Here is a 25,087-nt window from a genome sequence, read left to right as displayed (position 1 = left end):
CCACTACCACAACTACCGACAAGCCCACTCCCACCACTACCACAACTACCGACAAGCCCACTCCCACCACTACCACATCTACCACCAAGCCAACTCCCACGGTGTGCGAGTTTGGTACTGCCTTTGGATACCAGCCGGGCAAGTCCCAAACCCTCGACACACAGCCTGGCCAAGGCTGCAACCGCTGGGGCTGGTACCAAACACCGACCAAGTCGGAGCTGCGAGCCGGAATAAGTGGACCGCTCTACGTCGGTGCCGGGCGAAACGACATCTCAAAGGCGACGCAGGTGGGCACCTGGACAGCCACAGCCGACTCGTCTGGAAAGGTCACGGTCACCTACCTCGTGACTCCGCCCTACGCCATTGATGAGGTCCATGTTGACCTGAGCTGCCTGCCCATCGACAAGTGCGCGCCTGGTTCGTACACGTTCGGCAATGACAACGTTGGCCATGCCACCAAATACTCGACGCCGGCACTGGTGTACCCGAGCTGCCCTAAGGGTTACGGCCCGGCACTCATCATCCACGCCGCCATCGTCCAGTCCTCCGAGACGTCCACCTGCCCTGAGCCGGTGAAGCACTGAATATAGGCGGCTGAACCATCCTCGTGAGCGTATGACACGTATCGAGAGACGGAGAAAGAAGGAGTGGGCGGAGTAGGAATTGGCCATCCGTTACATTCTACATGTAGTATTAATTATAATTTTGAAATAGTGATTAATTTACAATCGTGCTGCTTCGGCAGCCTTTGACCAATACGATACAAACATATTTGCTACCACACTTCATAGAGTGAACGAGGAGGCAACCGGAGGTGACGAGATAGAAAAGTTCGGCTTCCAAACTGCGTTTGTGCACTTGTGCCAAGTACTCCGTGTTTCCGCAGCACTTGCCGGGCGGTCACTGTCCAGAAATCCGTTGGTACAAGATCAGAATCAACGTGTTTCAACGTAGAGTGCTTGATTGGAATTGGCTAGGCGCTATCTTCATTCCCTACCGGTACCCGAGAAAACCTGGCTCGTCGAAAGAGCGAGCAGGGAAAGACCTGGATGAAGTAGGAACGGGAGAGGGGATGCTGGGTTGCCCTGGCAACCATTCGAAACCGCAGACGAGGGGCTGTGGGTGTTGTTTACTTTGCGACAGCCAATCAGGCCTTGGCTACACCGTTGCAACCGCACCTCTGCCGCCGGACGAGCTCCCCTTAAACATCACAAACAAGATTCCAGCGGTGCTGCAGTGCCGGTTGAACTGTTGACCTCACTTCCCTAACCTCACCATCACATCTTTTGATAGTGGTGGCTGGATATTTGGTTACGTGCGCGCTGTGGTTCAGCCCTCATTTTGATACCCCAATTCCAATTCATTGCGATTCCCGTCGCAATTCATCAGCTTGTCTCGCGACCAGCCGGTTTTGCGACTGCGCACACCTGCCTTCCACAATTACTTTTTTCTTTGAGATTCTCTTTTTCACTCGCGGAAATGAGGTCGCAGTAGCCGACATCAGCAATCCGAGTCAAACCAGAAACGAAAAAAAGAACCAAAAGTAATTCTGAGCATGTCAACACAAGATCCGGTAGGTCGCTCTTGCACTTGTCAATTTCCACAAACCCCACCCTCGTCTTCTTGCACCCCAAAGTTAACGACTGCGCTCACACCAGGTGCAGCCACTTCGTGTTTCAAAGAGCAGCACAATGCCTTCTCCCGCAAAGGCCGCCAGCGCGATTCCGCGGCCTCTGTCGGAGATTTCGCCGACCGAGAAGCGGCGGAACTCGCCGAGCTGGAACCAGACCACCAAAGTAAGACATTTATTTATTCTACTGCTATGAAAGTGATTCCATGTGTGCTGACGCAGACTTCTAGAAAATGACACTCACCGACTCATCTCCGTTCCAGTCGTCGCCCTTGGACACGGCGACTTCGCCGCGTCTCTTCTGGCAGAACCGGAGCTTCAACTCTGAGAACAGCCACGACGGTCGCTCCGGCTCGCCGTCGCCAACCCGCCGCTCTTCAATTGAGCGCCTGCAAAAGGCCTCGCGCGTCAAGAACAGCAACATCTTGGCGCTCGAGCAAAAGCAGGAGTACGACCCGACTCGCATTCCCCACATCGAGCGTCCGCTGGCAAAAGTCCAGGGCAGCGCTTTTGGCGGTGCCAGCGCTGCCAGTCTCCGCTCTGAGAACCGCGGAGTCGGCCACAAGAGAAGCGAGAGCAAGACCAGCATACCCGTCCTGAGTCCCACCAAGTCGTCGCTTCCGCGGCCAACAAGCCCGCCGGTGCGCCCCATGACGCCCAGCAAGGACCAGGCGTCGCCCACCAAGTCGTCGCTCTCGTCGAGCCGCTTCAAGAGTAGCTTTGATACAGAGACCGGAACCTGGTCCGAAACTTCTGGCTCCGAACGTCACCTGCCCGAGGGCAGATCACTCCATCGGCATGCCAAGAGCGTCACCTTCGACGCGGCACCGCCCCAGGTCAATGAGTATGAGATGGCCACCCCGGATCTGTCATCCATTGGCAGCAACTCCAGGGAAGGCAGTTATGATTCCGATGAGGATGATGATGATGACGATCACTACATGATTCACGATGGTATCGACATGGACGACAGTTTTGACGCCTCTCTGGAGGATACTGACAAGACCCCCGTGGTCGGTCCCGATGACTGGAGACACGATGGCCATGACGACGACCCTTTTGAGAAAAGCCCAATGCCAGACGATGTGGCGCCCATTGTGAAGCCACCTCACCATCGCACTGACTCGTCCAATTCAAATGGCGAGAGTCGCCCTCTGCCGCCCCTCCCCGGCATGGGTCAGTTCGGGACGCCGGAGCGCCAGAGAAGCTTGCCTTCGCCCCCTCAAGCATCAAGTCCCAAATCTGAGTTGCAGAACATTGGCACAGGCAAGATGTCTCTTGAAGAGCGCCTCAAGCTTATGATGCTTTCCGACGATGGCAAGTCAGCGGCTGAGCAGCAGCGGGAACGCCGTATGAGGCGCGCCGGACCTCGGGACCGCGGTGATAGCCAGACGCCGGAGCGCGAGACCCGAAGCCCAAGCTCCCAGCCTCGCTCAGGCGACGAGGAAGAGGACACCATTGGAGAGCTTTCGGGTCTTGAGGAGTACCAGCTTCCTCCCCGCATCTCGCGTGAGTCCATCATGCGCCGCGTGAACGGAAACAAGATGCTGGACCGCGAGTCAGATTATCATTTTTCGTCGCCTCCTCCGGCCTCGTCTCCCGAGCACGCTTTCCAGTATGATCCCGACGTGCCAATCCCAAGCACTGAGGATTCCATGCTGGGTGAGGAGACCGACGACGAGGGCAGCGTTATCGTCAAACGTGATGCCGAGGACAAGGAGTTTGATGTCTATTCCATCCCCGACATGTACGATGTATCTGAGACCCTGGATGGTGAGGACCTGAACGGCGACAAACGGCAGTCCGACGATGACTGCGAGAGTCAGTATTCCAATGACAACGAGGTTCAGGAGAACAAGGGTCAGGACCTGGAAGATGACCAGGCTCCTACTCCCCGAGCCACTACCCCAGTCAATGACCCGCCCGCTGGTATTCAGGACTTCAGCTCTGCGGCATCACTGGAAATTCCGGCTGCAAATGCGGGCAACGAGTTCTCCAAGGACTGTGAGTCGCCCCAACTGGCCAAATCCGAGGAAGCAAAGGCGTCTGCAGAGCCTGAGAAGACCACCATGACCGATGATGGAGCATATCCCCATCGGCCCTTCACGCCAGAGCAGCAACTCAAAAGGTCCATGACCAAGCCCGAATACGACGGATCCGGCTGGGGTGAGCCTGAGGAGGGGTACGATGACCCCGGCACGCCTGAATCGGTCATCCACCATCCTATGCCTGACAGTGACGACGAAGAAGCTCGGCACTCTCCTGCAATCCCCGAACAAGTAGCCACTGTCAAGTCTACATCCGGCTCAAAGCTCAAGACACGGCCCTCGGCAACTCCCGCGGACCTAGCGGCCATGCGGGAAGCTCGACGCCAGGTCAGCCGTGAGGTACCCGATATCCCACCGATCCCGGAGCGGAGCCGCAGCCGCATCTCGCGCGACATGGGCGCCGAGACGAGCCAGGCCAACGGTGAAGACTTCCTCGAGCGCCATCCGAGCTTTAAGAAACGCAGCCTGACGCTGGATCTGGACCTCGGCCTCAGTCTTGACAAGGATTTTGATCGTGTCATTGAAGCACAAAAGGTTGCGTTCCATCAACTTTCCTTTAACTCAGCCCCTACTGGCTCAGCCAGCGTATGTCACAGTAGACAGGCGCCTGAGCGGCAAGAAATGAGTTTGGCCACTACTTCAGACAGCAAGTGTACTGACATGGCTTCCAAAAACCAGCGCGGCTACCTCATGCGACAGAACACGAAGCTGGTTGCCGCGAGCGACAAGGATACCGACGACCTGCGCGCCTGCCGGTCCGCCGGAAACTCTCCAGTGAAGGCGGCACGACCCCAGTCATGGACCGTCGAGCCGTGGAACGGCCAGCCGAGGAAACGCAGCATCCGCAAGAGAACCCCTGCGAGCGGACCAGTCCCGCCGCTCCCCGGTCAGGAGAGCAATGCCGCGGCACTAACCCAGCTCAGCGAGGAAGATTTGGCGGCCGAGATGTCGAACGGCGAGAGCGGTGAGCGAGGAAGGCTTTTTGTTAAGGTGATGGGAGTCAAGGACCTCGATCTGCCGCTCCCTAAGAGTAAGTCCATGCCACACACAGCGCGTAGAGAAGAAACTTGCCCAGCTGACGAAAACACCTACCCAGACGAGCGCACGTGGTTCAGCCTCACACTTGACAACGGTGTGCACTGCGTCACGACAGCATGGCTCGAGCTTGCCCGAAACGCACCCATTGGACAAGAATTTGAGCTGGTCGTGCCTAACGATCTCGAGTTCCAGCTCACGCTCAACGTCAAGCTGGAGAAGCCCGTCCCGCCGCCGTCCACCCCAGCGGCCCTGAAGAAGGCGCTACCCTCCCCAACCAAGTCGAGCAAGCCAAAGACCTCCACCTTCAGCCGCGTGTTCGCCTCGCCCAAGAAGCGCCGCGAGATGGACCTCCGGCAGAAGCTGCAGCAGGAGGAAGAAGAGCGCCTGGCGGCCCAGCAGCGCGAGGCGCAAGCCCGCCTGCAGATCAAGGCCGCGCAGCCGACGGCGTGGGATCTGCTGTCCCCGCTTGCCGCCGAGGACGGCAGCTTCGCGCGCGCCTACGTCTGCCTCAAAGAGCACGAGTCGCGCTGCTTTGGCCGCCCGTACCTGGTCGAGGTGGCCGCCTTCAACGAGTGGGCCACCGAGGAGGCCGGGTTCGCGTCCAGCGTCAAGAGCAAGCGCAGCGGCACCGGCGTCGTCCGCCGCGCCCCCTACAAGATTGGCAAGCTCGAGCTGCAGCTGCTGTTTGTGCCTCGCCCCAAGGGGGCTACCGATGATGACATGCCCAAGAGCATGAACGGGTGCATCAGGGAGATGAAGGCGGCCGAGGAGCGGCTTGCGCGCATGTGGGAGGGGCATTTGAGTCAGCAGGGAGGAGATTGTCCGGTGAGTACCTCACCTAGCTACCTGTTGGCTCTGTGAAAAGAAAGGAAACTGACGAGGAAAAACAAAACAGTACTGGCGTCGCCGCTACTTCAAGCTGGTGGGCACCAAACTCACAGCGTACCACGAGGCGACGCGGCAGCCGCGAGCGACTATCAACCTTGCCAACGCCAAGCGGCTGATTGACGACCGGCGCACGCTCATGGAAAAAGAAACGACGGGCAAGAACGGCAAGCGCCGACGGTCCGCCTTCGCCGAGGACGAGGAGGGCTACATGTTTGTCGAGGAAGGGTTCCGCATCCGCTTCAACAACGGCGAGCTTATCGACTTTTACGCCGACTCGACGGCCGACAAGGAGGGCTGGATGAAGGTCCTCGGCGAGGTGATTGGCCGCGACAGCCTCGGCAGCGGCAGCGATGACGAGGCCACCGGCTCGTCCAGGGCCAAGGGCAAGTGGTGCGAGCTCGTGCTCAAAAGGGAGGAGGCTATCAGGAAGAGGGCTGAGGGGAAGAGAGTCCATTCCCGCACCAAGAGCTCGTACATGTAAACGTGCTTGGGCTCTTGTCTTCCCCTCCCCTTCTTTTTATGATTTTGTTTTTGCTTCCGTTTTCGATATGACGGGACGAAGTCAAGATGTCAAGACGTCAGGATGTGAAGGAATATTATGGGTTGTTTAGGGTCTGTTTGTCGGTATGTCTGGTACGGCGTGGAATGGGATGATGATGGATGGATGGGAGATGAGGAGACGAAGAAGATGTGGGGATGATGGACGACGGACGATGGATGACGGAGGATGGATGGGAATGGGCCGTATGGAGAAGACGATGGCTCGGGTCCGGCATGCTCGCCCGGCTGGTCCTTCTCGCCCTCTTTTCTTTTTCGCTTTTACCTATCTGGTCCTGCTCTCTCACGAGGGATTTCTTTGTTTTTTTCCCTTCTCGGCGCTTGGTTGGCTCTACACCCCGTCGTCTCAGCCAGCTCGCCTCTCTACTGTCTAGCGTTGCGCATTCTGCTTAGTTATATTTTATCCTACTGTTGGGTTACTTTGTCGTGTGGAGCGGGGCGGTGTAGATATCTGGCTTCTTATTTTCTTCATCATCTGCTGGTCCCTTCACCTCACTCCCGACCCCAGTATGTCCGCTGTTCTGTGGTGGACTGGGTTCTGGAGGGGGACTTGGAGACGGGGACGTGGAAAAGCTGAGCTGGCTTGAAGCTGGCTAGCATTTAATACGCGACGGAGGTGGGGTCGGTTTAGACCCGCAGGATCAAACCAGACAGCCCAGACACTGGTTTTGTGTTGTATGTTGAGTTACATATGTTAGGAGTAGTGAGTGAGTGTATGGAATGCATCTACTGTTGCATCTTGATTCTACCTTGGTAAAGGGGTTAAGTGAATGATAGGACCGGGTCAGCGCCTGGATGTGTCTGTGGATCGCGGCCAATGTCATGAGTCAAGGTGAATTTAACAGAATCATCCAGTCGCCAGGCCCAGGGGGGAGTTGACGAGTATGTTTACAGATGTTTTCTATTTTAACTGCTCTCCTGGTGCCGGTTCCACTCAACACAATCTGCTAGCCTAACACCACTCCCGCCGAAACAGTCGAGGGCGCTTCCAATCGTCAAATCCACCTTGCCGCCGCTCAAGCGCTTTACCGTTTCGAGGTCATCCAGGTTCCGCCCGCCGCCGGCGTACGTGACGGGGATGCTGCACCACTGGGCCAGCCGCTGCACGAGCACCTCGTCAATACCCCGCTGTAGGCCCTCGTTGTCGGCGGCGTGGATGAGGAACTCGGAGCAATAGGGCTCTAAGCGTTTGATTGATTCTGCCTTGTGGTTAACCAAGTAAAAGGGAGGGCGGTTTATAGGAAGCAGCGGCAGCTTGGCTTTATTTACCTTGACAGACTTCCATATCGGTTATGGTCTGCCATTTGTCCATGGCCACGAACCACTTGTCCTGGCCAGCGTCGTCGCTGATCCTCCGGCAGCTGAGGTCAATCACAAGCTTGCTCTTGTCCCCGCCGAGCGCTGCGAGCACGGCGTCCAGACGGGACTGGGAGAAAGTTCCTGAGGGGAAGAGAAAGGAGGTGATGATGACCTTTTCGGCGCCGGCGTCAATCCATTCTTTCGCATTGCTGTCGTTGATCCCACCGCCGACCTGCAACCCCCCTGGCCAAGCGGCTAGCGCCTCCATGGCCGCGTCCCGGTTGCCGGGACCGAGCATGATGACATGGGCGCCGGTGAGGGAGTTATCCCTGTACAGACGGGCGAAATATGCTGGAGGATGTGGGGAGACATAGTTTGTCTGTAATGAGGCCGTTTTGCTGTCCAGAGTCCCGCCCACTATTTGCTTTACTTGGCCGGCGTGGAGGTCGATGCAGGGCCGGAACCGTGTCATTTTTGACAGTCTAAGTGAAGGATAAGGTTATACTAGCTACAATATGGCAGGTGAAATGGTTTCATGGAGCTTGTTTACACTTACAGGGGAGGGGCTGGAGGGGTCGTTACTTCCATGTTCAGTCACTATGATGGACCGATAAGATAAGGCACTAGTCCTCAAGGTTCCGGAAATTTTTATGTATGATAAAAGGAGCCCACGATTGTCAACTCAGCCTTGTCCAGTCGATTGTCTAGCGATGCCCAGCCTACTAGGAAAGCGCAAATCGCGGTCCCCGGACGGCGATACGGAAGCGCCCATAGATGCCCAGGAGCTCCTAAGGCGACACTTTGAGGCAAGATTTAAGCCGCTCGCCGTTGCACCCCTTGTCCCTCCGCCAAAGACGAACGTTGGCCACGACAGCGACGACAGCCAGAACGAGGACGATGGCGAATCTGACAGTGACCTGTCCGAATCAGAATGGGACGGGGTTTCTGATTCAGGCGAGAGCGATGATGAGGGTATGCAATGGACAACTTCCCACGAATGGCCTGGCCAGACCATTCATTCATTCATTAAGCTGACCCTGCGGCGCAGATGCCGAAAGTCACGTCGTCGAGGTGGTCGACCACTCATCGACCGGAAAACCAATCGACACTTCTAAAATGAGCAAGCGCGAGCTCAAAGCCTATCTTGTAAAGACGATCTCGTTATCCCATTTCCTTTGCTGCTGTTTTTATCTCTCGAGTGCTGACAGCCGGACTAGTCATCCCGACCACCAATCCACAGCGACCAGGCCGTTGCAGCGGCACAGAGGGCAGGCAGCACCAAAGCGGCGTCGTCTGGCGAAGACCAACTCGAGGACAGTGCCGCATTTTTAGCCAACGACCTCGCCCTGCAGCGGCTCATCGCCGAGTCCCACATCCTCTCTGCCGCCGGCGCCAACGCGTCGCACTGGCAATCACAGCACGCCGCCGCCACCGCCGCTAACACGCGCGCCTTCTCGGCCGGCCGCACCGCGCTCAAGATGACCGACATGCGTGTGCAGGCATTGGGTGCCAAGGAGAGCATTTTGACCCAGTCAAAAATGCCCATGGCCATGCGCAAGGGCATTGTCAGCACGGCCGCCGCCAAGGAGGAGAAACGGCGGAGAGAAGCCAGGGAGAACGGCATCATCCTCGAGAAGGAGGTGAAGAAGACGAAATCGAACAAGAAAAAAGGCTCGGGTGCCAGGCCAGTGGATTTGCCGGCGGTGGGGAAGATGAGAGGCGCAGAGCTGAGGATCAGTGCCAGAGAGGCGAAGGCGATTGCTGCATCTGCAAGAGGCGCGGGTGTAAAAGGGAGGGGCAAAAGAAGGAGGTGATCTACCCGCCCACGGCCACTCCCTCCATCTGTGCCGTATTGGAGTCGATCTGCAAACTATCCTGACTGAGCCCACGGCGGAGCTTGTCAGACCAGTCCTGGAAGCGGTCCTCCCCAAGCTGCGTAACCTCGAGCAGGAGAAGTTCCAGTCAGATTGAACTCGAGGACGCCGCCTCATCTGTCTGCCCACACGCTGTGCGCACAAGCAAAGCAAACACCGACAGCTATTACCATCCCGGGTTACCACCGCCCCCAGGTCATGTTGCCTCAGAGGACTCCTCTACGTGTCTTTCATAGGGGAGGGGAAACTACAACCTAGCGGCCAGCCCTTCGTCCGCAACGGCTATGGTATGAGATGAGATGGCCCATAAATCCAGTCCAGCCAGTTGTACTTCTCTCAGAAGCCCGGAAGCGCCCGAGAACAACCTTAATATACCACTAGGCTTGCAGCAACGGCTACTGGGAGAAACCCGAAACACGTCCACGTGTTCTGTCCAACCCTGTTGTTCCCATCGGAGAGCATCGGCGGGCCGCCAGCTTAGGTTAAGCTTACCGGGTCTCGACCAGTTCAACCTTGATCAGGGTCACATCCTGCCCGTTCTTTGGGTTTTATGGCCGGGTTTGAACTAAGCGGCGGATGGCTTGCAGATGCACGCCATTCACATACTTTACGCCAGGCACTTGGGCCATAACCCTTCCATACCATGACACAGTCCCCATGACATATTCTGTCCTCCCACTTCTATCCCAGACCAGTGTCTGTGTGTCCGTGTGTACCTTTCGAATCTTGAAAGCGTTCAAAGAACACAAGATGCCAACCGCCATGCCCGCCACGTGTTGTAGTGTTTACGCATGACTTGGGTAGTAAAGTTGGGCAGGCGCCGGGCTCCCCGGCTACCCAGGTCATGATGCAAGCGGGGATGATCGACCGGCCGATCTGGTTACCTGGTAATATGGGTATAATAATATGCTTCCACCGACCATGCCCAGAGACATCTACATGTGTCGATCTGGTCTCGTGCTCCTCGCTGCCCCGGAATAGAATATGGGAGAGGACAGGACTGGACTGGACTGGAACCGATAGAAGTATTGCTTTAGATAGGTTATAGTGTATGTACGTAGTTGCTATGCAGTGGTACAACAAGTCTTATCCCTATATACAGTCATAAACTCGTAGTTTGACAATTCTTTTGTCTCAACTCGACTCTGTTCCAGTGCGCAGGAGGTAAAGACTCAACAGGGGGATCTGAATGCCCGCTCAAACGTGAGGCCTGTGGGTAGATAACCGAGTTATCTTGAGCTTCCAATCGACAAACAAGCATTCAATCTAGTATTTCCAACCCTCGCACACATGGGAGGCATATTTACTCGAATCGAGAACAGCGCTGGTCCGCTATTTCATATATGTATAAAATGGATATGGAATTTCATCACTCTGCTTGGTATCGCATACTTCAAGCCCGCCCTCCCATCATCACAACCAACCGAGGGAAAGCCGGCTCTGTTCCACGTCATAGAGCACAGCGAGAAGGCAGCGGCTTCAGACCACAAGAAAAAAAGTATATATATATACACAAGACGGTGCGTTGTTTGCTCTTTCCCCCATCTCCTCCCCCAGCATCCAATGGCCCTTGGTGTAACCTTACCCAGCGACCCTAGAAGCCTGAGCGGAGTGTAAATGAGAAGTGCAAAACCAGCGCAGAGCGCACAAAACAACAAGGCTTTGGTTTCCTCTCCAACCCGTTTCTATCGTGATGCACCTTTTAGCAGCGCTGCCACATGTCGGCTTGCCCCATACAAGGCAATGGCCGAGATCGTCGTTAAACAAGACGAGGGAAATCCCAACAAAAGGAACCGAATGCACAACTTGCCCTCCGCAACGCTTTCCGAATCGACATCACTTCTTGACGTCGAGGATAAACAAAAGTCCCCGCTATAAGTGGGTAGATAAAGAACAAAAAAGCCAGGGATCACGGATCAACAGACTCCGCGGTCGGCGAAGCCCAAGGAACTCGTGTCTCCCGTGCCTAGGTATACTGGTTATATTCGACTAAAATTCGCTACACCGCTGGGTGGCTTGACCACCGCAGTAGGGTCTCAGTGTATCCCGCCAGCGTCGATTGCATGCGGTTGGCTCATCGTCATGGGCATGCTGAGTGTCTGAAGGCTATTGAACGTTTGCGTGGATGTCATCCCAGCTGAGTTTGTTGGGGGCATGCCATGCATGTTGCCATTCATGTTCGAGGCGGCATGGTTGACGGCCGAGTCCAGAGACCCGGTAACATAACCGATTTCAGACGTCGGAGAAGCCTCTTCCAGCGAGTCAAGTTGGTCTTCCCCAGAGTACTGCTCTTCTTCCTCGCCCGAGTTGATGTTGCCCTCGCCGCCATCAGCGCGATCATGGGTGCGTTTGTGCCTACAGCAAAACCACATGGTTAGTCCTCAGTCCCGTACAGATGACTGACAGTGTCGGCTGGAGCGGTTGTGCAGTGCTACTGTTGTGCAGTGGCAATTGGCGATCTCTGTAGGCTTGTATGCTTGCTTCGCTGTTTGGCGTGCCACTTGCACAACATAGTGCTCAACTTCCCACTTGTCGACTGACAAAGGAAATGATATAGCAAGGAAAATTGGGGGCATACTGTGCTAGGTTGTCTGATCTTGAAAACGCCTTGCTACAATAAGGGCAATGATAGGGTCTCTCCTGTGTATGTGTTCTCACGTGTCTGGAATTCGAGGTTAGATCACCGGCAGGAGAATAGTATACCACGTTGACAAACGAACTGATCACCAGCCTTACCGCTTCAGGTGCTCGAGCCTCTTGAAGAGGCGGCCACAAGTCGGGATGGGGCACGAGTGAGATTTTTGGGGATAAGGCCCGAGTTCCATGACCGTCGCAGAGCGAGCTCTGCGTACCACATGGGGACCACCATTTTGCATCATCGGCCGTTGGTCGCTCAGGGGTCCTAGCTCGTCGCCGGTGACCGGGGAAAAGTCGTGTTGCTGGAGAGCCATGGGATTGAGCGCAGGGCTGCCTTCGACTGTGGAGAGCGGAGTGCCGTGCCGGGAGAGCTCCAGAATCTCCTTGTGCTGCTGGCCGTTGAGCTGCATACCAGCGTTGCCATACGTCAACCCTGGTGGCGAGTTGTCACCGGATTCTTCGCCTTCAGTGACTGGGCCCACGGACGCGGACACCGACCTTCGAAGATCCGAGTGCCGGTGAGCCGTTGCGCCATTCGGAATTGTAACCGTCGGCATGGAGGGGGTGATGGATGAACGTCGTCTTCTTTGCTTGTATGTCGGCGATCCTTCGATTACCGAGTAAACACCGTTCGACGCATAAGGACGAGTATAGGACGGACCAGCCAGATTTGACGGCGGGAGATGCATCATGCCGTTGAGAGCGCCAGCTGGATTGAGATGGTCGGGAATAGCGCTATATAGGCCGGTCTCCTCATTAGCAATGTAAGCGGGTTCCCCCGGTATGCCCAACGCTTGCTGGGGAGGCGTTAGCGGCTCGAATGAAATGCCCCTTTGGCTGTAGTCATCGTAATGAGAGGAGCCAAAAGAGGGCGCGGGTGAATATTCGAGGCCGAATGCGGGCATTGACGCGTGGCGCTGGTGGCCCTGAGCAATTGGGACGCCATTCTGGTTGTACTGAACCCTGGGGTAATCATGTTCCCGTTTGATTACTGGCTGCTGCATCGCCTGCATCGTCGGCGCCATGGCGGGTGGCATCGCCGGGGCCATCCCCATGGTTCCGTAAGGCATCATGGCGTCCATCCCATCCGCTAAAGGGGCCATTGACTGGGGAATCATCTGCGGAGGAGGCATCGAATCCATTGCCCTCAAAACCGGGGAATTAGACTGGGGCTGAGTGAAAGAAACTTGTTGCGCGTTGAACGACGAAGAGTTCGTCTGCTGGGCCTTTGTAAGCTGCTCGAAAAGTGACTGTGATGAGTCGTATTGGAACGAGAGCGCTGGCTCGCTGACAGCCACTGTGGTCGCCTCTTGGCCCATCTTCTCGCGCTTCAAGTCCCTCTCAAGAGCGTCCAGGAAGAGCCTGTCGTGGGGTACGCTGTACCAGTAGAAAACCTTTTGCTTCTTTTGAGTCCGAATGCAGTTGTTCTTGTAGAGGAAGTCCAGGAACGGGCTCTTCGGCTCCTCGAGCGACGCGTCTGTACCGGATTTCAGATTTCGAAGATCCGAGAAGATGCCTTCCTCAAACTTTTTCGAGTTCTTCACGGGGCGCCCAAAGGCCTGGAAGCGAAAAGAGAGACATCGTACAATGTCGGTGCCAGAGATGTGAAAGAGATTGTTCCATAGTACGCAGGAAACATACTCGCCGGTCGGAAGGAGGAACCGTCGAATATACTGATCCGGTTGCCAGTCAACTGGCGCTGAGATAAGGAAGTACTTGACTGCAGCCGGGTGTTAGCCGACTGAACCTGGGATTCTCTCTTTCCCTTAACGGGGCACTTACGATTGTCAACTTGCTGCAGAGCTACCTGAGCATCATGCGGGAGAGCTCGCTGAGCCTCAGTGCTCAGCATGAAGGTCTCGGGTTTCTGTTGTGACGCCATTGATGCACTTTGCGAGTACATAATGTGTGTGAAGCCGCAGCTGGCGGTCAAGGCCCTCTGTCGAGCCCAGACAGAAACGGCGGCCACCACCGACTACTGCAGGTAGGCCGGATGGGCGAGATGTCGGGCCAAAGACGGCGTTGATGTCGGTCGGAGATGCAACCCAGTTGATGCGACCGCTGAACCCTGCAAAAATAGGGGTTGGGGGCGCAAGTGTGGAAAACCCAAAAAACACACACAAAGTAAATGAATGATTAGGCACTGCCTAGTAAAAGGTTGTTTTGATTTTAAACGCAAATCCCGAGGCCAGCCCGTGACATGGGAAATTAGCACAACAAGTAGAGCTGCTTGCGGTAGTCGGCCCGTCTGTGCGACTGTGGGCGGCCGGCGATGGCGGGGAGAGTGATTAGGGCCGTTCGGTCGTTGGATGCCGTTGAGCTGCCGGGGGCTAAGCGGAGGACAAGGGCCGAGAAACAATGGGTGAATGGGATTAAAGCTCTTGTTCGAACGAAACGAAACCGATCAAAGGATCCCCAGGTATCGATGTCTATCACACAGGCACGGCGAGCTGGTCGACAGGGTCGCGCGGCGGTGGGAGAAGGGCTGCGACACGTAATGTCTGAGACGGTCGGCGGGAGCGCTGCGGTCGGCTGCTGCAGAGCAAAAGATTACCTCTGGGGTGTTGATGGGATGAAAAAAGATGAGAATTGTGAGTTGTGACAGAGGCCTGGCGTGCAAGTGCAGTAGAGATGAGTGACCGGAAAAGACCCTCCTGCGACACTGTCCAGATAGAATGGGAAAAAGGGAAAGGGGGCCGAAGAAGAGTCTTGGGGGGGAAAGAGATCGCAGAGGGATTGTGGGTTAAAGAGGGCGACGGGGCCTGGGGGTTTAATGACTTTCGGTTGCTTTGGGGTCCGTCCTGGAGCGCCCTGTCGCCCAGCCTGTCCAGTGTCCACTGTCCAGTGTCCACCCATTTGGCAATGGCACGGTCCAAGTGCCAATCGCATCCAGCTTCGCTAGCGGGTCCCAGCAGGTCCCGCTCAAAAATCTCAACCGCACAAGGGCCAGCACACATCCCACATAGCATCCAGTGCTCTCTCATCCCATTCGCTGGCAGCCCAATGCCCAGCCACATACGTTAGAGTACACAGTGTGCTGTACCACCGCTCTATTTGTTAGCGCCTTCTTGGTCCCGGGCAGCTCCCAGCATGAAGTTCCAGCTCGGGCCCAGAAGCTGAATAAACGAATGGATTAGAGGAAGAATTGGGTCATGGTAGCTTTGATCATACCTAACCTCCTCTACTAGTATTTGCAATGTTTCCATCTTGGGTGAGGTATCTGGTCATTTGATTCTCTCAGGCCCGGCGCTAACGGACCAAAGCAAGGCGGACTGTGCAAGTACAATACGGAGGTACATACATACAGTAGGGACAGGTTTTTAGAGCTGTCCCTCTCAACAATGACTCGAGGGTAACAACGCGTCCGGGGGGGGCCAAGAAATGCACCGACTCAAAAAAGCTCTTTGCGATCACTGCAACCAAACTCCAACCAAAGTTGACTTGCTTGTTGCTAATAAGAGGCCCGACCTTAAGTTAGGATGGCGAGGATGGTTATGTAAACCGGGGCCGGCCTGCTTCGCACCGCTATCTCCCTATCGTGGTGAGTCGAGACTCCCTTGCTCTCCAGTCGCCCCCATTACGCATTGCAAGAGACATCTCGCCTCCCCAAACCAGTTGCTTATGCTCGTTTGCCCTTCGTTTCTTTTTCGCCTGCCTTGCGATAACGTTATGAATTGTCGCTCGCTTTTCTTCGCTGGCATAAAGTGTCCAGCTCATATCCCTAAACTGAGGACCGTAACTAAAAGCCAAGCTACGAGACGCCGAGATGGGAGGCAGTAGCCATGCTGTCGGCGCAGTGTCAGCCTCGACAGTACACGCGACCAGTGCGGAGGATGGATCCGGGCATCAACCCGGCTGAGCGATTCCGGGATGGAGAAGAGGAAACGGCACACAGAGAGACCATGGTGTCAGCCGAGGCTCCCGTTCCTCACTGGCCTCTCGGATCTGTGTGGTAATGCGGCTCACTACACGTACCTAACTAAACGACATATTTTTAGGATTGAGGTAAGCTGATAGCAATTATCTCTCTTTCCAGCACTGTTGCGCGAAGGCTTCAGATACCGCAGGCGGCTTGTGTTTATTGTCTCCGAACCACATTTGCTCTTTGATAGCACTTTGATTCACATCCGCCTGTTTTATGACAGTTCTCATCCTCTGGTAGGTCTGTTGCGCCCGACTTCCCCTGGCGGTGATTGGGCGTTGATTCTTTATGGCGTTCATCTTTGTATTTTGTCGAGCCAATTGATGTTCTGGCATGAAACCCCTTGTTTCCTCAAGCCCCAGACAGTTCCTCGGGCGCTCTTATTGTTGGAAGCAAGGGCCGTCACCGCTACGCGATGCGGAAGCGCGAAGCTGGCGGGACGACGCGGCCTTCTCTCCAGGCCAATGTTACTCATCCAGACGTAGCCAGTTGTTCAACATGTGTATACATCTCGCATTCCGCTACCAGCATGCTGGAAGTTGCGGACGTGTGAGGCTAGAAGCACCTTAACCCGACAACCGCATGACTGCCGTTTTTGTCAGCTTTCGAAAACAGCGACTTCAGTCTGTGAAGTATAAACATAAAGAGGGGCGAGGGCGACAGACAGGGTCGCATCACACTAGGGATCTATGTCAACGGGTAGCTCAACCAGTGCCGAATGTGGACTTTATAAACGTCAACTACAAGTCCAGTTTGACTGACGTATCGCCAGTGGTAAACGTCCCACTGGAAATTGGACCGATGCGACAAAGTGCTACTACTAGCAATCCAACTACATTAGGAGCTGTCTGTCACTCTGTCCAGACCAATGAACAGACAGGTACTGGTCCTAACTACTGTGTCAGATGGTTGTCGAACTCGATGGAAACCCAGGCAACAGGAACGGGCTGGGCGGCGCTGGTATTGAGTGATTGCTTGTCTGTGCTCGTTCCTGCTGACATCCAATTCAGAGCTGTCGCCGCGTTATTAGCGTCGAGAACGAGGACAGCTAGGCAAGCCACAATCTCTCCCGCTCCCATCATCCGCTGGCTGTCCGTGTCCGCATCTGTGCCGCCGTCTTGCCGTTCCCCCGCCCCTTGGTCACAGCAGGGGGGCAGTGCCCCAGCCACGAGCTTTGGAATCCCACCCGGTCAATTCTGAAACGTGCTTCAGAAATAGCTCAAGTCGGCAGGCAGGCAGGCAGGGTCCTAGTGGACAGTACAGTACAGTACATGTATACTGTACCGTAGGCACTCTGCGCTAATTGAAGTTCAGTGCTCCGAGCGGTACGGAGTACCTACTACCACTAGTACGCCACTAGGTGGTAGTGTAGATTTTCTGGCGCTATTTCGTATGTATAACATAGTTCATCATCTCTGTCTCTCCATCTTTCTCCTGCCAGAAGGGCGGCGAGAATTTGAAGTGCAATGACTGGTCAAAGGATCTACAGTACGTCAGTTGGACGAGATGTACCCATAAAAGCTGGAGCTTAGTGGAGAATGTATTACTGTACATAGGTACGTACTAGCCCCTACTGTGTATAACCCTTAGCAGTCTGCACTACTGTACCCGTCTACCTAACCTCAACCAAATCACGCAAAGGGGACAATGTCCAGTTACTGCATTTGGGTTAAGCATTATGTAGACATCAGTGCCCATTGCGTCTGCCAGAAACTGAAGGAAATACACGTGCTGGGTAAGGCGAGCCCGAGCGAGGTCATACACTACATGAAGAGGCTCTTCTGTTCGGAGATATACCCGCCTGTTGCGGACCAAATGATCTCAGTGATCGGCGTTTCCCTCCCGTCCAGAACTCCAGATCGTAATATTATCCCCACAAATGCGGCGAACATCTTCTCCTTCCCTGCACGGCCTCTGGTTTGCTGCTTGCATAGGTAATCTTCCTCCATCCTTCGCCGGCAGAAACTAAGGCAGCGCCAGCATTTATCGGCCTCTGGAGGGGTAAGGAACCCGGTCTTGCCATTGATATCCGTGGATGAATTTATACATTGGTGCTGTAAGCATCGCGGACTCTAGCCAGGCAGCATACATAACTGTTACATACGCCGTAGCACCGACAGCTACTACGGAGTACCAAGCATCATACGGAGCTACGGTACCGGATCATCGTCATCATCATTCCACTTACTAGTTCCGTCCACTACTGTCCAGGATATACATATTCTATTCTTTCTCCAGCCCTGCGATTTCTACTTTCTCCCAGCCCTACGTATTCTCTCCCTGACCAGCCACATCGGGAGAAGTCGTAGGGCGGGCGCCAGCGCACTTGCATGCTTCGGGGTATGCACGTGCCCGGCGCGCATACACCGTTGAAGATTCTGCGAGGCCATCCGTGAACTCGCATACCGCCCGGTGCCACCTATGGTAAGTGTATTGTCGTTTGGTGTGTACGCGTGTGGAATGAATGAGTACGTTGGTTCGCGTTCTGTAGTTAAATGAACGCAAGGAAGCATAGGTAAAGTACATAGGTAAGTTGGTGTAGAGCGCTGCAGGGTTTCCCGGTGATCACTTGTCACTAGCATATTGTGAAACGAACGGGCGAGCTGTATCAGAGAGCTTCTGTGCCGACGGCACAGCTTGTTCTCCTGCTGATGCCAGGGCATCACGACCACAGATTGGCAACTCCACTGTCAATCACCAGCAGGCTTGTTCTTGTACGTACGTAGGTACTTCACCCTAGGCACGCCGTCAGTGTCGAGCCGCATCCTTCATGAAATTATCAGCTGCCTGTAGGGTAGTAGGCCCCTAAGAGCTGGAAAAGGTGGAATTACCTATGACATTAAGAGAGTGCATGCTTGATCGCTCAGTTAAACATTGAAGTTACCCAGTTGCGCATTCTTTTGAATTGTTTGGCATGCGTAGCTGCTGGCGCTGCGTTGCGCTGTAGCTGTTCAACCCCTGGATTCGCGGTATCCTACGCGATGACAAGAGGCGTTGATCCTTCTGGCTGACTAACCCATGATGTAAGGTTGTTTGCTTTTGCCCAAGGTATCTGGATGGCGTCCGCACCGGACAGATCTTGGCATTACTGAAATCTGGATTACCCCAGGAGTTGCATTTGCGCCTTTGCTCTTTGAACAAAGCAAACAAAGCCATTTTTCAACATTCGCGCCTTCCCCGAGGCCTGCTGCCTCCGCCTGCCCAATCATCGTGCTGGTGTCTATCACCGGCAGGTCAAGCGATACGCAGAGAGAGATCGGATCTGCTCGCTTGAGGTGATGTGAGTGGGTGGGTCGGCCAGTCTTTTCTTTCCCCGCGGTGGGACTCCCGAGAGTTTCAGAGCTCTGATTGGCCCATTCAGATGCGGTTTGGCGATTTTTCTTAAACGGATTGGCGCGGGATGACGGGCTCGGCCAAGAATAGCAGCCGGGTGGCGCAACAGATTGGCCGCAGCGGAAAGCTTCATCAGAGGACGAAGCAATGGTCTGTCCTATGGCGATTGCTCAGATCGCGCGGTGGAAAAGCACTGAGGACTTGTCTGGCTATCAGTGGAAGTTCAGTGAAGATATCCGCTGGGAGGGCGGCAAATGCCATCCCTCTATGGTTGGGAACGGGTAATTCCTCCCCATGCAGGTACAGTACAGTACAGGCGAGATCTGCTTCATGCAGGGTGGATCTGTGTGCGCCCGCGCAATCACGCCGACCCGAGAACAAGCTGACGACTGTTTGCCGGACTCAGGACGGCGGAACGTTATCTGTGGGCGTCAGCAGGTGAAGGGGGAAGAGTAGCGATGTGTATGGAGTAAGCGTAAGGTAGGTAGTGCTAGGCCTCTCGCTACCTATTAGTAGTAACAGTACCAGGAACCCCAAGTCTTGTAGTTATGTGCTGTGCTGTGCTGTGCTGTGCTGTGCTGTACGAAGTACGAAAGGGAAGAACTCCCTTCGATTCTAGCTTCCAAGGCAGCCCTAAGGAAAAGAGCAGTCAACCAATTCTCTATCCTATATGCCAAGAAGATCTAGACAGAAAACCGTGAGCTTTGGTACACTCAAAGGAAAGCAACCCGGATGGTTGTGAACTGGGATTGTTGTAAAGTGGAGGCGAACGGGCGCAATTGAGCACGAGCGCCATCCAGCCGCCGTTCTCCCGTCCTCAGCCTGCAACGTCGATTGGTGTTCCTGGCAGCGTGCATAAGCGGCGCTCTTCAACTCGGCGGCCCGATAGAAAGCCTGTGGAGCCAAAGGTGAAAAGGCCGGGCGGCGACGTGCCAATCTGCAGTGCAAGACCATTCTGGAGTGAAGGAACGTCGTGTCCGGGCTGGATGTTTTCTCGTAGTGTGTCCGTACCTTCGTACCTAACGTTACATGTACACCAGACTCGAGAATCGGCCCGTGCACGTTGTTGGGGGAGATCCATGTTGGTGGGGAACCTCGGGTTTGCCCCAAAAGGAAACGGCTCCTTTCCGAATTCTGCCTAGAGCAAGTGGATGCAGTCTCCGAAACAGACGCTCCGATGGTTGGAAGTGGGGTTCAGGGGGAAGGAAAAAGACGTGAAACTTGACATGAATGTCACAGCTTCTTCCAGAAAAATTGCGAAAGCGTAAACCGACGTTGGGTTGTACCTGACATGCAAAAGCCGAAAACAGCGCTGGAGAATTGGGACGACAAGATGCGCCGATCGAGCCGCCAAGACAGGGACCGGCCTGGCCCAGGGTCGTCTGGATAGAGCAGCCCGGTAGCTCCTGCGATCTGTTTGAGATAGATTGACAAGCAAGCGACCTGTTGAATACCTTATGCTTTGGGAATGTTTCCGAACTCACCAAAGCGGTCCAAGTCCACTACAGATAACGTTGACCTTCACTTGATCAGGCATAACGTTAGGCAACGGCTCGGCTGCTAAAGTCCGGAGAATCCCAGAGCGCGATCGCGACAGCAAACAGCGCAGGCCAAGGGGCGGCAAGGCAAGCGAAAAGGGGGAAGCACATATGCCTAAGGTATTTAGCATAGCTGGAACTTACCACAGTAGGTCCAGGCTGTTCAAGCTCGCCGCACGGAATTGAGGTCTCTGGTCACCTAGGTCAAGGGCAGCTGTGATCTAGTTGCTAACACCTGTTTCACAGGGCTGTTACCAGTGGGACATGCGTAGGTAAGGAAACACCCGAGTCCCTCCGTACATACTACCTAGATACAGTACTTGTACACTTTATACACTTGGATGTCTTCTTCTTTTGCCTAGGCACTTCACGGATGGGGTGTTGAGATGGAGCGGTGCGGAGTGTAAGTCATCTTCCAATTATCTGGTCTACACACCTACTCCCGCAGGCAACTGAGAGCCGCCCCTGGAGCCCCTTTATTAGCACAGCACCGTTACATTCCCCCTGCCAAGCGGCGATATGCCTTCCAGCTATGGTCTACATATGAATCTACTCATGTAGGCAGTGTACAGTCCTGTATGTACCTTGCATACGTTACCATACCTTCATAGCTCAACAGAGTGAGCCCATCTCCCCCTTGGCCGAGCCAAATCGCCGGGACCCCGCAGCGACATTCGAGCATGCTTACCTGAACACCGTGCGTAGCCCGCCTCGCTGTCCGTGCCGACGACCAACAAACACATTGCAGTAGCTCAAGCCCAGGATGACCCGGGCGCGGATTGGTCCTGAGTATGTATGTACATACTTGTACTGTCGACTCAGGAGGTGCCGTCATGGAAGTCAGGTGGGTGGCGCGACCGATTCGTTGTTGAGCCACCTTCAGATTTTAGGACACCATGAAAGACGGCTTCTAGTTTTCGCCGCTTGCCCGGCTTAGAGACTTGAGCCTGGCGGTATTCTTCACCGGCCCTTGTCAAGAGTTGTTTATCCAGGAACCGATAGCCCAGCCTGTCCTTCACCAGTCGTCGCTGGGAGGCTGGGTAAGCAGGAGATCGTCCATCTGAAACCGTAGAACCTTAGGCACAACCTGGGGGCCACGAGCAAACTACTCTCGTGGGTGACGAGTACCATCCTGGCGCATGCTGCATGACTCCAGGGGTACATACGAAGGCCGGCCTTGAGCGCTCGGACGGGGGAAAACTAGCAGACAACCAACCGTGACGGCAATGATGGGCCGGCAACTGTGCGACTGCTTAGCTTAGTTAGCCCGGGACCATGCTTAGACCACAGTCTCGACGTCATGTCCCTGCCGTTGGTTTTCGGCTAGCCAGCTCCGGTTCTCGGCAAGAAGGCATGAAATACCGGTACGCAACTACACGTGTAGTTTGTAAAAATGATGGCCACATGGCGAATTGGAGTTGATCATTAGATCCCGCGCATGGTGAGATTTTCTCAGGGAGGTTCGTGTGGTAAGGGCCGAGATTGGCCGAGACTGTCCATAATCATCGCAGGACCGGCATCGATCGCAGGTGCTTGGGAAACAGACAGTGTACTGGACGAATATCTACATACGGATAATTTGCGTTCTGGTCCCTCTCGGCCACAAGCCGAGCTTCACGTCCCAACTCCACACCTGCATCAAGGGCATGGGTAAGTTGGTGCAAAAACCAATCTTGACATGCGGTGAGAAAACCTGTCAGGGCAGATGCCGACCGAGGCAGGAATGAAAACGAGAAAAGAGGAAAGGCCGGGTCGGTCAAGCTTTCCACTTCGGGACCAACCGCCGTGTCAGCCCCTGAATACCAGCGTTGTATTCGGCAACAATCATTCTGAAAATTTCATGGTAGCATTGTTGAGAACCACAACGGATAACGTTAGCATTAACAAGCATGTTTGTTTACAAGGGGTGCCCCAGCTCGCCGGAAATGTTTCCGACACTTGCGGTAGAAGGGGAAATGCTATGTACTGGTATCACGAACACGCGGGGCAGTTGAGCTCAGGAAATTGGGAAGGCGAGTCATCAGCTACAGTACGACGTACACAATCAAGCCTCAACTCACTCAAGTAACTCGTCCTTTGTCATGATGGATTGCAGGGGTATCAGCAAGTTCGATCCTCCTATGTACACTGCTAAGGCAGAGAAACCAAAATTGCGGACATGTGATAATATTGCCTCAAGAATTCGTGATGTTCACGATACTAGATGGCCCTGAGCTCCTTCTCCATCAACTTCAGCTCCTCCCTCACCTTGGGGCAGTAATGCTTCCTTAGGATCTCCCCTTCCCAGATGGTGGTCGTAAACGGATTGCTCCCCTCGACCGTCTCGCTGAGCGGCTTGAATGTCCCGTCGCCCTTTCTCTCCTCCGTGTTCCACAGCGCGTTGATCTTGCGGCCGTGGGTACGCACCACGTCGTGCAACAGGCCCAACACCGCCTGGCACGACTTCTCGGGCATCTGCAACGCCACTGTCATGAGCTGCTTGGTGAAGGCCGCGAGCCGCAGGGGTGGCACCGAGCGTATGTTCCACGGCGGGAGGAGCACCCCGGTCAGGCAGCGCATGAGCAGCACCGTGGTTGTTTGAAGGTTGATCTTGTTGTTCCTGCGGTGGCCGTTGGCCGGGGAAGTCGGGTCATCCGGGTCGTCGAGGCGAAGGGACTTGGCGCCCAGCTCGAGGTCCGGGTTAACTGAGAGACTGACGAGGCTGCGGTAGAGGTTTGTGATGAAGAAGGACAGGTCGAGGTGTAGGTCTGTGCGGGCATTGTGCGCGTCCTGCCCTTCGAGCAGCGCAAACGCCGTGACAGTGCACAGTAGAGCCTCTCTGTTGGTGTCGCGAACGACCGACAGCCCGTCATCCTGGTCGTTGCCTTGCGTCTCACCCTCGGCAGCGTCCTCAGTGCCGTCGCTTTCACGGATGAGGTCTTTGAGTGCTTCGAGCAGGTCGCCGAAAAAGTCCTGATTGATGAGGTGTGCGTACTTGGCTAGGCCTTCGAGCACAGCACCCATGAGATGCGGCACGCGCTGCTTCAAGATGCGGAAATAGGTAGCAAACACCATTTTGAGGGTTTCTGACTGCATCCTTTCCCTCTCCTCGTGGCTGACGGTCGCATCTGCCTGGGCCATCACTTTCTCGGCTGCCTTTTGCTCCTTGAGGAGCTTCCGCTCCCGCTTCGTGTGGAACTCCTTCTTCGCTTTCGGCTTCTTGCCGTTGGGTGCGTCACCGGGCCGGTTGACTGTGTCCTGAGAGGCCTTGCCCGCGAATTCAGAGAGCAGCCGTAGATGCAGGAACATATTCAGGACGCTCTCGTCGACGCGATACTCGCGTGCTTTCATCATCTTTGTGAGGAGAGACACGGCTTCCATCGAGGCATTACCTTCCTCATCTTCCTGAAATAGTGTCTCCAGCGCTTGCCGGCATTTTGCAAAGTCCGAGTCCAGCTTACGGCTGCTCAATTTCCTCACCAGAATCCGTAGCAGGTCGCCTCGAAAATTAAAGTGTGGGACGGCATTCACCAGCGTACAGGCGCAGGTGATGGCAATGCTGGAGATCGGTTCCCCTCCTTTTCGTTTCTCTATAGGCGGTGATGTTGCATGCTTCGCGAGGGACTTGAGGTAGTTGTGATAGCCAGAGACCAAGGCTTGTTCGTAGGTCCGTAGCCGCCTTACTTCTTTCGAAAGCTTCTCCCCGGCAACATCCTCCGATGCGGGCCGTATCCTGTATCCCGGGATGACATCTTTATAGACCGTCATCTGGGTGACAAGGCACAATTTCTGGATCGAGAGAAGGGGTGATTCCCCGAGTTTGGCCAACGCTTTGAATGCTCCAGGGTGTTCTTCAGGATCCTCGTTGAGCTGCGTAGCAATTTTTGCTAGTTCTTCCTGCGCTCTCCGCAGTTGTTCACGCTCCGGGATTTTGGGCGCTTCCGGGGCAGCAGCCTCGGGCTCTTTGTCCACCTCTTCATCCTCTTCCTCGCTCTGAAGCCATTCCGTGTCGCTCGGCACCAATTCGGCATCATCCTGGACCACCCAAGTTCCTGCGGCTGTCTTTATGGGGAGCCTGCCAGCGCCTTCGGTGCTGCCCTTCTTTGCATCCTTCCTCTTGCCCTTTCTAGGTCTCGATTCGTAGTCCTGCTCGAGGCTCCAATTGGCGGCGCTTTTGAAGAAGGCTTTCTGGATCTTGGTGTCATGGCTGGCCGAGTCGTGCCCATCCTCACCTGGAGGCGTCAGCCTCCGTCGTTTCGAAGGGTGGGAAGCCATTGAATCTGAAGCAATCCGGTGGAGATAATATTGTTTCGGTAGATGTTCTGCGACCATCACTTTTTTTT

General features: G+C 55.0%; 9 protein-coding genes across 9 annotated transcripts in view; 5 read left to right on the top strand and 4 right to left on the bottom strand.

Annotated features, from left to right (window-relative positions):
• Positions 1-584, top strand: part of N656DRAFT_796073 (uncharacterized protein) — a gene marked incomplete at both ends in the record, with an annotated part of 1,541 nt that extends 957 nt beyond the window's left edge. The window contains one exon of the mRNA XM_064817489.1: positions 24-584. Coding sequence (XP_064672981.1) covers positions 24-584 — 561 coding nt within the window. The remainder of the gene's footprint in view (positions 1-23) is intronic.
• Positions 585-1,691: 1,107 nt separating this feature from the next.
• On the top strand, positions 1,692-6,085 carry N656DRAFT_703985 (DUF1709-domain-containing protein; the record flags this gene model as incomplete). The annotated part of the gene is made up of 5 exons (XM_064811139.1): positions 1,692-1,796; positions 1,861-4,212; positions 4,357-4,708; positions 4,775-5,541; positions 5,612-6,085. The coding sequence occupies 5 exons, from the start codon at positions 1,692-1,694 to the stop codon at positions 6,083-6,085; spliced, it is 4,050 nt and encodes a 1,349-aa protein (XP_064672980.1).
• Positions 6,086-6,208: 123 nt separating this feature from the next.
• On the top strand, positions 6,209-6,903 carry N656DRAFT_501640 (uncharacterized protein). The gene has a single exon (XM_064809858.1). It carries the CDS (start codon positions 6,332-6,334, stop codon positions 6,737-6,739), a length of 408 nt encoding a protein of 135 aa, XP_064672979.1. The 5' UTR covers positions 6,209-6,331; the 3' UTR covers positions 6,740-6,903.
• Positions 6,904-7,057: 154 nt separating this feature from the next.
• Positions 7,058-8,017, bottom strand: N656DRAFT_835386 (Phosphoribosylformimino-5-aminoimidazole carboxamide ribotide isomerase). The gene is made up of 2 exons (XM_064818749.1): positions 7,432-8,017; positions 7,058-7,361 (listed from the first exon to the last, which is right to left on the bottom strand). The coding sequence occupies exons 1-2, from the start codon at positions 7,931-7,933 to the stop codon at positions 7,069-7,071; spliced, it is 795 nt and encodes a 264-aa protein (XP_064672978.1). The 5' UTR covers positions 7,934-8,017; the 3' UTR covers positions 7,058-7,068.
• Positions 8,018-8,171: 154 nt separating this feature from the next.
• Positions 8,172-9,275, top strand: N656DRAFT_787921 (uncharacterized protein; the record flags this gene model as incomplete). Its single annotated transcript, XM_064816650.1, has 3 exons — positions 8,172-8,433; positions 8,510-8,607; positions 8,679-9,275. The coding sequence occupies 3 exons, from the start codon at positions 8,172-8,174 to the stop codon at positions 9,273-9,275; spliced, it is 957 nt and encodes a 318-aa protein (XP_064672977.1).
• Positions 9,276-11,887: 2,612 nt separating this feature from the next.
• Positions 11,888-14,139, bottom strand: N656DRAFT_501431 (STE-domain-containing protein). Its single transcript, XM_064809857.1, has 2 exons — positions 13,755-14,139; positions 11,888-13,692 (listed from the first exon to the last, which is right to left on the bottom strand). The coding sequence occupies exons 1-2, from the start codon at positions 13,873-13,875 to the stop codon at positions 12,068-12,070; spliced, it is 1,746 nt and encodes a 581-aa protein (XP_064672976.1). The 5' UTR covers positions 13,876-14,139; the 3' UTR covers positions 11,888-12,067.
• On the bottom strand, positions 14,140-15,185 carry N656DRAFT_501430 (uncharacterized protein). Its single transcript, XM_064809856.1, has one exon. It carries the CDS (start codon positions 14,987-14,989, stop codon positions 14,405-14,407), a length of 585 nt encoding a protein of 194 aa, XP_064672975.1. The 5' UTR covers positions 14,990-15,185; the 3' UTR covers positions 14,140-14,404.
• A 161-nt stretch (positions 15,186-15,346) lies between these two features.
• N656DRAFT_776527 (uncharacterized protein) lies at positions 15,347-16,426 on the top strand. Its single transcript, XM_064814653.1, has one exon. It carries the CDS (start codon positions 15,755-15,757, stop codon positions 15,926-15,928), a length of 174 nt encoding a protein of 57 aa, XP_064672974.1. The 5' UTR covers positions 15,347-15,754; the 3' UTR covers positions 15,929-16,426.
• A 6,388-nt stretch (positions 16,427-22,814) lies between these two features.
• N656DRAFT_776524 (nucleolar complex-associated protein 3) lies at positions 22,815-25,074 on the bottom strand. Its single transcript, XM_064814652.1, has one exon. The coding sequence runs from the start codon at positions 25,017-25,019 to the stop codon at positions 22,965-22,967; it is 2,055 nt and encodes a 684-aa protein (XP_064672973.1). The 5' UTR covers positions 25,020-25,074; the 3' UTR covers positions 22,815-22,964.
• Between the last annotated feature and the right edge of the window lie 13 nt (positions 25,075-25,087).

The sequence above is a fragment of the Canariomyces notabilis genome (genome assembly GCF_033297395.1).
Source record: "Canariomyces notabilis strain CBS 508.74 unplaced genomic scaffold N656scaffold_4, whole genome shotgun sequence".
NCBI lineage: Eukaryota > Fungi > Ascomycota > Sordariomycetes > Sordariales > Chaetomiaceae > Canariomyces > Canariomyces notabilis.
Note: the sequence above shows the minus strand (reverse complement) of the source record. Positions and strands in the feature narration are given on the sequence as shown.

Coding starts and splice junctions, on each gene's coding strand:
- N656DRAFT_501640 (XM_064809858.1), top strand. CDS start 6,332: ATGGATGGGAATGGGCCGTATGGAGAAGACGATGGCTCGGGTCCGGCA.
- N656DRAFT_835386 (XM_064818749.1), bottom strand. CDS start 7,933: ATGACACGGTTCCGGCCCTGCATCGACCTCCACGCCGGCCAAGTAAAG. Junction 7,362..7,431: donor CGATATGGAAGTCTGTCAAG/GTAAATAAAGCC, acceptor ACCACAAGGCAG/AATCAATCAAACGCTTAGAG.
- N656DRAFT_501431 (XM_064809857.1), bottom strand. CDS start 13,875: ATGTACTCGCAAAGTGCATCAATGGCGTCACAACAGAAACCCGAGACC. Junction 13,693..13,754: donor TCTGCAGCAAGTTGACAATC/GTAAGTGCCCCG, acceptor ACCCGGCTGCAG/TCAAGTACTTCCTTATCTCA.
- N656DRAFT_501430 (XM_064809856.1), bottom strand. CDS start 14,989: ATGTGGCTGGGCATTGGGCTGCCAGCGAATGGGATGAGAGAGCACTGG.
- N656DRAFT_776527 (XM_064814653.1), top strand. CDS start 15,755: ATGCTGTCGGCGCAGTGTCAGCCTCGACAGTACACGCGACCAGTGCGG.
- N656DRAFT_776524 (XM_064814652.1), bottom strand. CDS start 25,019: ATGGCTTCCCACCCTTCGAAACGACGGAGGCTGACGCCTCCAGGTGAG.